Source organism: Trachemys scripta, chromosome 3 (genome assembly GCF_013100865.1).
Source record: "Trachemys scripta elegans isolate TJP31775 chromosome 3, CAS_Tse_1.0, whole genome shotgun sequence".
NCBI classification, from domain to species: Eukaryota; Metazoa; Chordata; order Testudines; family Emydidae; genus Trachemys; species Trachemys scripta.
The window spans coordinates 3669078-3681179 of NC_048300.1; the positions used below are offsets into that span (position 1 = coordinate 3669078).

The window sequence follows — 12102 nt, forward strand, 5'->3', positions numbered from 1 at the left end:
GACAGGGAGGGAGCTGGGGGGGTAGGGCAGGAGGGGGACGGGAGGCCTTGCAGGGGGGTAGGGAGGGCGCTGGGGGGAGGGGACAGGGAGGGTGCTGGGGGGCAGGGATGTAGGAGGGATGGGGGGGCTGGGGGGCAGTGCAGGAGGGGGAGGGGATGTGGTGCAGGAATGTAGGGGAAACGGAGGGGACTGGGGGACAGGGCAAGAAGGGGACGGGAGGCCTTGCAGAGGGGCAGGGAGGGCGCTGGGGGGAGGGGACAGGGAGGGCGCTGGGGGGCATGTAGGAGGAGGCTGGATGGGGGCGGGAGAGAGCGCGGGGTGTGAAGGGGGAGCAGGTCCGTGCACACGAGGGAAGGGCTGGTGCCTGGTAGCAGGGGACACGAAGGCAGAGCGCTTGCGGCTGGCTAATGCACCGTAGCTTTACGCCCCAGCTCGCCAGGCGCTGGCTCTTTCTGTAGACAAGTCTTAAGTCGGTTTCTGGTCCATGCCGGCTGAGTGTCCTTGCAAGCAGCGTCTGGACAACCACCTTTTGAAATACACGCGATGACGGGTTGCTCTTGCGCTGCCGTTGCACTGACAGACCCAAAGAACAGGAATGGTTTAATGAGCCAGGATTTTCCTCGGCTGGTTATTTGCCATCATAGAGACCACGTGGGTGAGGGAATATCTGTTGTTGGACCAACTTCTGTTGGCAAGAGATACCTCGAGTTTACATGGCTTGGCTTCATTCTGAGAAGTGAGTGTCACAGCTAAATACAAGGTGGATCAGATTGTTGAGCATCAGTAGTTAGCACATATTTCAAGGGACCATTCAAGGTGAAGTGGGCCTGTTAACGCCTCTCCAGTCCTAAGGCCTGGGGAAAAGCTGGAGGTGAGGGGCGGTTAATGGGTTACAGATTGTTGTAATAAGCCGTAAGTCCGGTGTTTCTGTTCAGTCCATTTTTAGTGTCTAGCAAAGTTGTGACTTTAAGCTCCCAGGCCTGTCGTTTGCAGGTGTTGTGCAGGTTTCCTTTGAGGATGGCGACTGAGAGGTCAGGTATAGAGTGACGGTTGTGAACAGTCTTCACCCGCGGGTGATGCGACGTTGTTGTCTTTTGTCCTTTTTCTGTGTAAGTTCATTTGAGAGCCTAGTGATTCCCATTTCACCTGAGAGAACCTGATTTAATATCGAAATAATCTCCCTTGACTGCACTCCCCTAGTTGTCACCTACCATCCCAGGGGAGTGGACTAGATGACCTCTCGAGGTCCCTTCCAGTTCTATGATCCCACACTGGAACCCATAAGGGCTATCATCAAACAGTTACAATCCATACTCGGGTTGTATGGGGACCACATCCTGAAAGAAATCTTTCCTGAACCCCCTCTTCTAGCCTTCAAACAACCCCCCAACTCTCCAAGTTCATCAGAAGCAACATCCACACAGACCAGGACACACTAGCTCAAAGTGGCACCAGATCCTGCCGGAACAACAGATGCAAAACCTGTGGACATATCTGCACTACCATGATGATCAACAACCCTCACAACACACCTTTCAAGGGCCATGATTCCTGCACATACCTATCACAATATGTGGTGTACCTCATCCAAATGCCCCAATAATAAATATGTGGGTGAAACACAGAACTGACCCCTGCAGGACCCTACCAAATATGCCCTCCCAGTTTGACAGTGAGCCATTTACTACGCTTGCCCTTCCACAGTTGTTTAGGACCTCATCTGTCCTCCATAAATGCTTGAATTGCTAACGGTTCTGAGATTGCTTCCACTAGTTCCTTAAACACCCTAGTATGAATTTCATCAGGCTCTGCTCGCTTGAATACATCTACCTTAGTTAAATATTCTTTAACCTGTTCTTTCCCTATTTTGGCTTGTTTTCTTTGCTGTTAATTTGAATTGTGTTGAGTATCTGGCCACTATTAACCTTTTTAATGAAAACTGAAGCAAATTAGGCATTAAACACTGTCTTCTTGATGCCATCAGCTATTAGTTCTCCTTCCCTGCTAAGTAGAAGACCTACACTTTGTCTTTCTTTTGCTCATAATGTATTTAAAGAATCTCTTTTTATTGCCTTCATATCCTTTGCTAGGTGTAACTCTTTTTTGTAAGAGTCAGCTTTTCTGACTTTTCTCCCTACATACTTGTGCTGTTCTTTTGTACTTCTTAGCAATTCATCCATGTTTCCGCTTTTTGTAGGATTCCTTTTTGATTTTCAGGTCATTAAAGAACTCCTGACGGACCCATATTGGCCTCTTACTATTCTTCCTACCTTTCATTCATATAGGAATAGTTGGCAGTTGTGCATTTAATATTGTATCAGTGAGAAATTGCCTCTTCTCCCGAATTCTTTTATCCCTTAGAGTTTCGTCCCATAAGACCAAGTATCAGAGGGGTAGCCGTGTTCGTCTGGATCTGTAAAAAGCAACAAAGAGTCCTGTGGCACCTTATAGACTAACAAATGTATTGGAGCATAAGCTTTCGTGGGTGAATATCCACTTCATCAGATGCACGTTGATTCTCAACCAATTCCTCCCTGTTGGTCAGAATCAAATTTAAAATGGCTGCCCCAGGTTACTTCCTCCTCTTTCTGAAACAATACCGTGTCCCCAGTACATTCCAAGAACTTATTGGAAACGTATTTTGCCGTATTACTTTTTCTGCTGATGTCTGGATAAAGTCTCCTGTTACTGTTGTTTGTATGTGTTATACATACAGAGTTTCTTTTGGGTTTCAGGCTATTCCTGCTCTGGAGTTTGCTTTCAAAAATGAACGGATCACTCTGGCAGTTGTGGGCGCTGTCATCAGTCCTCCTATGGTGCCAAAAGGGAGTATCTGTAAAGAGCTGAAAGTGTACCCAGCAGAATGTAGAGGACGCAGAAGCACCTATCGTGGGAAACTGACCGTAAGTAGTAATGGTTAGAATAGTACTTTCAGGGAATGAAAACTACACTTTTCCACTGTTTGGTATGTGCTATAGTTGCTTATAAACCATTAACTTGTAAATAAATGCCTTTTCCCACATGTTCTCCTGCTGTTCTATGGATCACCAGTAGAACTTCGAATGAAACATTTTGGGAACCATACTGTGGGGAACTGGGATGTTAGTAGAGGAGGTACAGCTGTGAGAAGATCTTTCTTTTACAAAATGGCCTACAGAATGAAAAAAGTTGGAGGACCATTGCCTTATGCCACCAGAAAGTCTCAGCTTTGCAATGATGTCTGGCATTTGTTTCTACACCTGAAAACACCAGAGATATTGATAGCTATTAAAGAAATATTTGTATATGTCACCATTCAGGGCAACTGTACCCGTATTCCCCCTTCATTGTCCCTCAAGGGCACCCACCCTAGGCTCTTGGCTCTTCACCCATCACCTCTCTTTGGCAGAGACCCATGTCACTCTCCCTCCTGACCCGGGTTTTTCCAGGCTGCACAGATGCTTGCCTACCCTGTTCTATCTCAGCAAGCCAGACCACCTAAATAGGTCAGTGTCTGCACTTTGCTATGAACAGCATAATCGCTGCTAAAAAAAAACAAAAACAAAACAAAAAAAAGACGGTTACTCACCGTTGTAACTGTTGTTCTTCGAGATGTGTTGCTCATATCCATTCCATTAGGTGTGCGCGCGCCGCGTGCACGATCGTCGGAAGATTTTTACCCTAGCAACACCGGCGGGTCGGCTGTGGAGCCCCCTAGAGTGGCGCCTTCATGGCGCTGAATATATACCCCAGCCGACCCGGCGCCCCCTCAGTTCCTTCTTGCCGGCTACTCCGACAGTGGGGACGGGGGGCGGGTTTGGAATGGATATGAGCAACACATCTCGAAGAACAACAGTTACAACGGTGAGTAACCGTCTTTTCTTCTTCGAGTGCTTGCTCATATCCATTCCATTAGGTGACTCCCAAGCCCAACTTAGGTGGTGGGGTCGGAGTGAGACATTGCTGTGTGCAAAACCGCTGATCCGAATGCAGCATCGTCCCTGGACTGCTGCACTAGTGCATAGTGAGCTGTAAACGTGTGGACTGATGACCAAACCGCCGCTCTACAAATGTCCTGGATCGGAACTTGCGCCAGGAAAGCAGTCGAGGAAGCTTGGGCCCTCGTGGAGTGAGCGGTGAGGTGCGGTGCTGAGACACCTGCCAGGTCATAGCAAGTCCGGATGCAAGACGTAATCCAGGAGGACAGGCGTTGTGAGGAGACCGGTGAGCCTTTCATTTGGTCGGCCACTGCAACGAAGAGTTGCGTCGTCTTTCTAAAGTGCTTTGTGCGGTCAATATAGAAGGCCAGGGCCCTGCGTACGTCCAGGGAATGCAAACGTTGATCCTGGCGAGTGGCATGTGGTTTGGGATAAAAGACCGGGAGAAATATGTCCTGGTTGATATGAAAAGGAGAAACCACCTTGGGGAGAAAGGCCGGATGTGGACGAAGCTGCACTTTATCCTTATGAAAAACTGTGTAAGGGGGCTCAGATGTAAGCGCCCTGAGTTCAGAAACGCGCCTTGCTGAGGTGATGGCTACGAGGAAGGCTGTCTTCCAGGATAGGTACAGAAGTGAACAGGTGGCCAGTGGCTCGAATGGAGGACCTGTGAGCTTGGAGAGAACCAGGTTGAGGTCCCACGTCGGGACTGGCTGACGTTGTTGAGGGTACGTCCGGTCTAAGCCCTTGAGGAATCTAACGACCATCGGGTTAGAGAATACCGAGGACGCGAGTTCCCCTGGGTGAAAGGCCGATATAGCGGCCAGGTGAACTCTAATTGAAGATATCGCCAACCCCTGTTGTTTTAGGGAGAGGAGATAGTCCAAAATGAGAGGAATGGGTGCCTGCAACGGGGATGTGGCTCGTTGTTCGCACCAACAGGAGAACCGTTTCCACTTGGCCAGGTACGTGGTCCGTGTTGAGGGCTTCCTACTGCTCAGCAGAATCTGTTGGACAGAGTGCGAGCACTGCTGCTCTGCCTGGGTGAACCATGGAGCAGCCACGCTGTGAGGTGGAGTGATTGCAGGTCGGGGTGACGCAACCGGCCGTGGTCCTGAGAGATGAGATCCGGACACAACGGAAGCGGGATCGGTGTCTGAACCGAGAGCTCCAACAGTGTGGTGTACCAATGTTGTCTCGGCCACGCAGGAGCGATCAGAATTACCTGTGCCTGGTCTCTGCGCAGTTTGAGCAGTACCTTGTGGACCAGAGGGAACGGAGGGAAGGCATAAAACAGGTGGTCTTTCCAGGGAAGTAGAAAGGCATCCGAGAGGGAGCCCGGAGCTCGACCTTGTAGGGAGCAGAACACGTGGCACTTCCTGTTGTCTCGAGATGCAAACAGGTCTATCTGGGGAAACCCCCACCTCTGGAAGATGGAATGTATAATGTCCGGACGGATAGACCACTCGTGCGTTTGGAAGGACCTGCTGAGTCGGTCCGCTAGAGTGTTCTGGACTCCAGGGAGGAACGATGCCGTGAGATGGATTGAGTGGGCGATGCAGAAGTCCCACAGGCGAATGGCCTCTTGGCATAGAATTGACGAACGTGCTCCTCCTTGCTTGTTGATGTAGAACATGGCCGTGGTGTTGTCGATGAGAACTAACACACAGCGGCCACGTAGGAGATTGAGGAATGCCTGGCACGCCAGGCGTACCGCCATCAGTTCCCGAACATTGATGTGTAGGGCTAACTGGGATGCAGTCCACAGGCCCTGGGTATGGTGTTCGTTGAGATGGGCGCCCCAACCCAGAGATGACGCGTCTGTGACCAGGTGCAGAGAGGGTTGTGGGGCGTGAAATGGCATCCCCTCGCAGACCACATTGTGATCCAGCCACCAGGTGAGGGAGGCCAGGACCGAGTTCGGGACCGTGACCACCATGTTCAGGCTGTCCCGATGTGGACGGTATATTGATGACACCCAGGTTTGAAGCGGGCGAAGTCGAAGTCTGGCATGCCTGGTTACGTACGTGCAGGAAGCCATGTGACCCAGCAGGGTAAGGCACGACCTCACCGTGGTAGTTGGGAAGGCCTTGAGCCCTTGAATGAGGTTCGTGATGGTGCCAAAGCGGTTGTCTGGCAGGATGGCTTGTGTACGTCTGGAGTCTAGAACTGCGCCGATGAATTCTATTCTCTGGGTAGGTTCTAGAGTGGATTTGTCCTTGTTGAGTAGGATGCCCAACTCGTTGAATGTGTGCACTATTCTGTGGACGTGAGCTTGAACTTGCTCCTTGGTGCGACCGCGCACCAGCCAGTCGTCTAGGTACGGGAACACCTGTATCCCTTGCCGACGAAGGTACGCTGCCACGACAGCCATACATTTCGTGAACACCCTTGGGGCCGAGGATAGGCCGAAGGGAAGGACTGTAAATTGGTAGTGCACCGTGTTTACCACGAATCGCAGGAAGCGTCTGTGAGGTGGGTAAATTGAGATGTGAAAGTATGCGTCTTTCATGTCGAGGGCGGCGAACCAGTCTCCAGGATCGAGGGAAGGGATAATGGCCCCCAAAGAGACCATGCGGAACTTCAACTTTATTACGAATTTGTTGAGTCCGCGCAAGTCCAAGATGGGTCGCAGACCTCCTTTGGACTTGGGGATCAGGAAGTAACGGGAATAAAATCCCCTGTCCTTTAACTCTATCGGAACCTCCTCTATGGCCCCCATGGCCAGGAGCGTAGAAACCTCCTGTATAAGAAGTTGCTCGTGAGAAGGGTCCCTGAAGAGGGACGGGGAAGGGGGGGAGGAGGGGGGGATGGAAGAAAACTGGATAGCGTATCCCCTCTCCACCGTGCGGAGGACCCAACGGTCCGAAGTTATAAGGGACCAAGCACGGTGGAAGTGGGAGAGGCGATCCCGAAAGGAGGGAGCTGGATCCTGGGGGATGACTGAGGCGCCGTCCTCGACCGCACCTTCAAAAGTTCTGTCTAGGACCTGAAGGTGGTCTTGGTGGCCCTTGGTTCTGACCGGGTTGAGGGCCAGCCCATCTTCTCCTACCACCTCGCCCTCGCCTTCTGGCAGGGTCCTGTCTCTGACGAGGTGGAGGGGGGTAAAAACGTTGAGGCTGGGGCCTAAATGGTCTGCGCTGGGGACCCGCAACATGCATCCCCAAGGAGCGCATGATTGTCCTGGAGTCTTTGAGGCTCTGCAATCGAGAGTCCGTCTTCTCCGAGAACAACCCCTGTCCTTCAAAGGGCAAATCCTGTAGGGTCTGCTGTAATTCAGGGGGCAAACCCGAAACTTGGAGCCAGGAGGTCCTGCGCATAGCGATACCTGCGGCCAGGGTTCTTGCGGCCGAGTCCGCTATGTCCAGGGAGGCCTGTAAGGAGGTCCGAGCCACCTTCTTACCCTCCTCAACCATGGCTCCAAACTCTTCCCTGGACTCTTGGGGAATCAACTCCTTAAACTTCCCCATAGAGTTCCAGGAGTTGAAATTGTAGCGGCTCAGTAGCGCCTGTTGATTCGCCGCTCTAAGTTGTAGCCCTCCGGCTGAGTAAACCTTACGGCCAAACAGATCAAGCCGCTTAGCCTCTTTTGATTTTGGCGCTGCAGCCTGCTGGCCGTGGCGCTCTCGTGCATTCACTGATTCCACCACCAGTGAACACGGTTGGGGGTGGGTGTACAAGTACCCATAGTCCTTAGATGGGACAAAGTATTTCCTTTCCACCCCTCTCGCTGTGGGTGGAATGGAGGCAGGAGTTTGCCATATCGTATCCGCATTCGTTTGGATCGTGCGGATCAAGGGTAACGCCACCCTCGATGGGGCATCCGATCCAAGGATATTCACGATCGGGTCGTGCACCTCCACTATCTCCTCCGCCTGCAGGTCCGTATTACGGGCCATCCTACGCAGGAGATCCTGGTGAGCCCGAAGATCTATCGGAGGGGGACCCGTGCATGAAGTGCCTGCCACTGCCTCGTCCGGAGAGGAGGAGGAGGATGCCTCCGGTGGTACTGGATCCAAGGGGGGGTCCCGGTCCCCCTGCTCTTGGGTCGGAGCGTCACCTGCACTTGGGTCCATGGTGTCGGGTGGTGTAGACACAGAAGCCTCCACGCCTCCAGGCGGAGGCCGAGAGATGGTGGATTCTGGGGCCCTTCTGACCGAGTGACCCGAGCGAGAGGTCGATGGTAATGAAGCCCCTTGCTCCTGGTGGTACGCCCACGGGGTCCAAAACGACCAGTGAGATGGTCCATGAGAGTGGTCCTCTGCCCTCTCCTGCCAATGGCCCAAGTCTCGTTCCTCGGCCTGCCCCTGAGGGGGGTATGCCGATCTCGACAGGTCCTCCGAGGAGCGAGACACCGATCTTGACGGCCATGGCGGTGCCGCGAAAGATGAAACGATCCCCGTGGTCTGCGGTGCCGCACGGTGCCGGTCCGGAGATGATCTATCTCTGTGCGGTGCCGGCGATCGGTGCCGGGACCGCGACCGGTGCCGATGACCTCGTCGGTGCCGGGAGTCAGATCTGGACCTCGACGAGGACCTAGAGTATGCTCGGTGCCGGGAGCGGCCCCTCGACGTCGAGCGTCGACCGTAGCGGTGCCGAGAACTACGTCTCGACGTTGACCGGTGCCGACGATCATATCGGTGCCGAGACGTAGAGCGGTGCCGCGAAGAAGATCTTGGCCGCGAGTACGACCGGTGCCGAGACGATATTCGGTGCCGGGACTGCGAGCGGCGTGGGGACCTGCTTCGGGACCTGGATCGGCGCCGAGGTTCCAGCCCTTGTGATGGAGGGCGCATCAAGGCAGGTTTCCCTCTTGACTGTACCGGGCGAGTCAACGGTGCAGTCGGTGCCGGTGGTTGAGGCGGTGCGGGCTCCGTGAGAGCTATTAAGTCTCTCGCCGCCGCGAAGGTCTCTGGAGTCGACGGGAGACACTGTATCACCGCCGGCCTCGGTGGAGACGCTATTTGCACCGGACTCGACGGCCTCGGCGCCGGAGTCGACGGTGCTGGAGGCGCTTGCTTCCGTTGCTCCACCGGCGGACGCGGCTCTACCCCCGGCACTGGGGGAGCCGGCGTCTTCGGCACGGATGTCCCCGTCTTATGGGCTTTTTTATGCCCTGGGGATAATGACCGGCGCCGAGGCACTTGCTGCGCTTGCGGTGCCGACGAGGTCCGGTGCCGGGGAGGCTTGTCTGACGCCACTCGCATGGTCATCATAGCCGGTGCCGCCGGGGCACTGCGCACCGAGGTGCTAGGTGCCGGAGTCTGGCCCGTAGAAGGAGTGTCCGGGCTGAGTGCCGCCTCCATTAGGAGTTGCCTGAGCCGAAAGTCCCGCTCCTTCTTGGTTCTTGGTTTGAAGGCCTTACAGATCTTGCATTTATCTGTTTGGTGGGACTCTCCCAGGCACTTCAAACAGGAGTCGTGCGGGTCGCTCGTGGGCATAGGCTTAGCGCAGGAGGCGCACTGCTTGAAGCCGGGAGCGTTGGGCATGAGCCCGGGCCCGCGGCCGGGGGAGAAAGGGGGAGACGACCCCCTTAACCCCCTGAACTACAATAACAACTATAACAACTTTTTAACTATAAACACTAGAACTACAACTATAACTATAACTTCGAATGACTAAGTAAGCTAGGGAGAGTGGAGGACAGCTATGCCGCGCTCCACAGTTCCAACGACCGTCAGGGGCGGTAAGAAGGAACTGAGGGGGCGCCGGGTCGGCTGGGGTATATATTCAGCGCCATGAAGGCGCCACTCTAGGGGGCTCCACAGCCGACCCGCCGGTGTTGCTAGGGTAAAAATCTTCCGACGATCGTGCACGCGGCGCGCGCACACCTAATGGAATGGATATGAGCAAGCACTCGAAGAAGAACCTGCTGTTTTAAGTTACCACACAGGTCTTTGTAAGCAAGCACATTTAAGGTAAAAACATATTAAAAACAATAAAAGAACCTATGAACACCCCGTGAGTAGTTCAGTCTTTCCTTTATACATCTTGGACCTTTGATCTTGGCCTCATGTAACTGGTGATCTGTAGACAGTGGCCCCCTTTTCAGGGTGTAGCTTCAAAAGACTGGGTTTTTGCATAACCGGAGGTGGGGAATTTGTATTCACCTCCTCCCAGATATTTCCCAGGAAAAACACTTAACACTTCTTGTTTCAAAAGTCCATTATTGTCTGGCACAATGATCAGTATAGTCCTTTGAAACCCGAGGCCTCACATCTCCTCCCTCAAGAGGTAACAGTCAGTCCCAGCCCACAATAATACATAATCCGTTCATTTAATACAATTGAACCCAAAGATACTTACATTTAGTTCAGTAAGATTTTCCCAAAGATATTGTAGCAAGTTGCCATATCTGTCACAGTATATGTTTAGTCATAGGTGTGCGTGGCTCTTTGCAGAGAGAATGAAGATGCTGTCCTTAACCCTAGAAGTTTGCAATTTAGGTTGGGTCTGATACATAGGACATATCAGACAAGGAGAAAGTGGGGAGACTTGCACAAGATAAGACTGAGTTTGTTTTTGTAGAATACATCGGGTTCCCTTTCTCTGGATTTTTTTTTTTTAATTAATTAAGATTTTTTAATTTTAGGTTGATGTGGGACTTTGGGCTATTGTTGACGTGTACAGCAGTACTCCCTAGAGAGCAATATCACACCTCTCTCTCCCAGTTGCCACGTTGGAAAGAGCCCTGTGTGCTGTACGAGGAGAGCCATATTAGACCCTGAATCAACTTTCTTGCTTCTGCTCTCCCCCATTTCAGTTTCCATGTATAGACAGAGATTGCTGACTTGAGAACATTCAGACACCGCAAAATCTGTATCTCATGAAAGACTGAAATCCCAGCTTTCAAATGGCACAAAACGTTAACTTTTAATTAATGGTTCATAAAATATTACTTACTAATATGATATCTGAATTGAAATTGAGGCGCGGGGGATGTGGTTTTTAAAAGGTGACATCTTACAACCTAGAGACATTTAGTGGACCAGGAAGAAATTCTGAGTACTAATTCAGGACCAGTGACCAAAAGAGAATCATTAGCTTCCTGTTTTTTTTTAATCTATAAGGCAGTTTAGGAACATCAGTTAACTAACCCTGACAATGCCGTTTGAGGCAGGAATAGATACTGTTCCTTTCTTACAGATAGAGATGTTATGACTTGCCCAAAAATACAATATAGAGTCAGTGACTTCGACCATGAGTTCCTGGTTCCCAGTCCTTTGCTGAGACTACTAAACCATGCACTTTTCTAACACTTCGTGAGATCATCTGTACTTCATAAACTCCTTGTGCTTAAGAAAATTAAGTGTCAGATTAATTTAAATTAATTTTTGACCCTGAATTACCTATATCAACAGAATAGATAAATCTAATAACAATTTTTGTCTTGTCTGGTTGCTCTAAATTCATTCCATCACCCCTCTGCTGAATTCCAGTGTGATCATTTTTTTGATTTTCTCTGGTTTTGTAGCCTGTCTGAGTAGTTGCAGTTAGACAGATTTTCAGATGTCTGTATATTTAAGGGGAAAAAAGTATTTATCTTTTCCCCTTACTGAAATCTGAGATTTTGTCCTCCAATTTATTGGTATGCTTTAGCTCCAATTCATTACAGGAACAGGAATTCCAGTATGACTTCAGCAGCAGTAAGAGACTTGAACAGGCAATCTGATTTTCTGGGGAGAGGGAGCCATAGCACTAATACAAAATAATTCTTCTTGGGTTTTTTTGTGAAACTGTTGTGAAGTTTTACATAATTAACGTTGCATACAGATTAAAAATACCAGCACACCAATGCTATGAGTCTGTTGTTCTGCCTCCTGCCAGGCTATAAACATTATAAGCACTAATACTTTGGGGGTTTGTAAATAACAGTAGGACCTTCCTAAGTTGTTATGTAGGGAAAAAAAGTATTTTAATTCCGCCATTGTAAGAGTTTTGTTCATCCTTGCATAACTTTTGTAATTTTGTTTAAACTTTGCAAAGAAAAACAACCCCAGAGTCTTAATCCTCACTTCATGCAGACAAAACATGGGAAATTTTTATTCACATTATAAATGAACAAAAATGGAATTATAAAGGAAGTCCCAACATAACCTGAACTGTAGTAGACGTGACCATGCATCCACTATAATATATAATTTGTATGTCTTTATTCTTATAGTTTATATATAATGCATTATAA

At 50.6% G+C, this 12102-nt stretch overlaps 1 protein-coding gene across 1 annotated transcript in view; it reads left to right on the forward strand.

Moving 5' to 3' along the window:
- The first annotated feature begins 2648 nt into the window (after positions 1 to 2648).
- The window catches only part of POLR1B (RNA polymerase I subunit B), a 35330-nt gene continuing 25876 nt past the window's right edge, over positions 2649 to 12102 (forward strand). Inside the window, exon 1 of the mRNA XM_034763965.1 lies at positions 2649 to 2903. Coding sequence (XP_034619856.1) covers positions 2700 to 2903 — 204 coding nt within the window. The 5' untranslated portion in view covers positions 2649 to 2699. The remainder of the gene's footprint in view (positions 2904 to 12102) is intronic.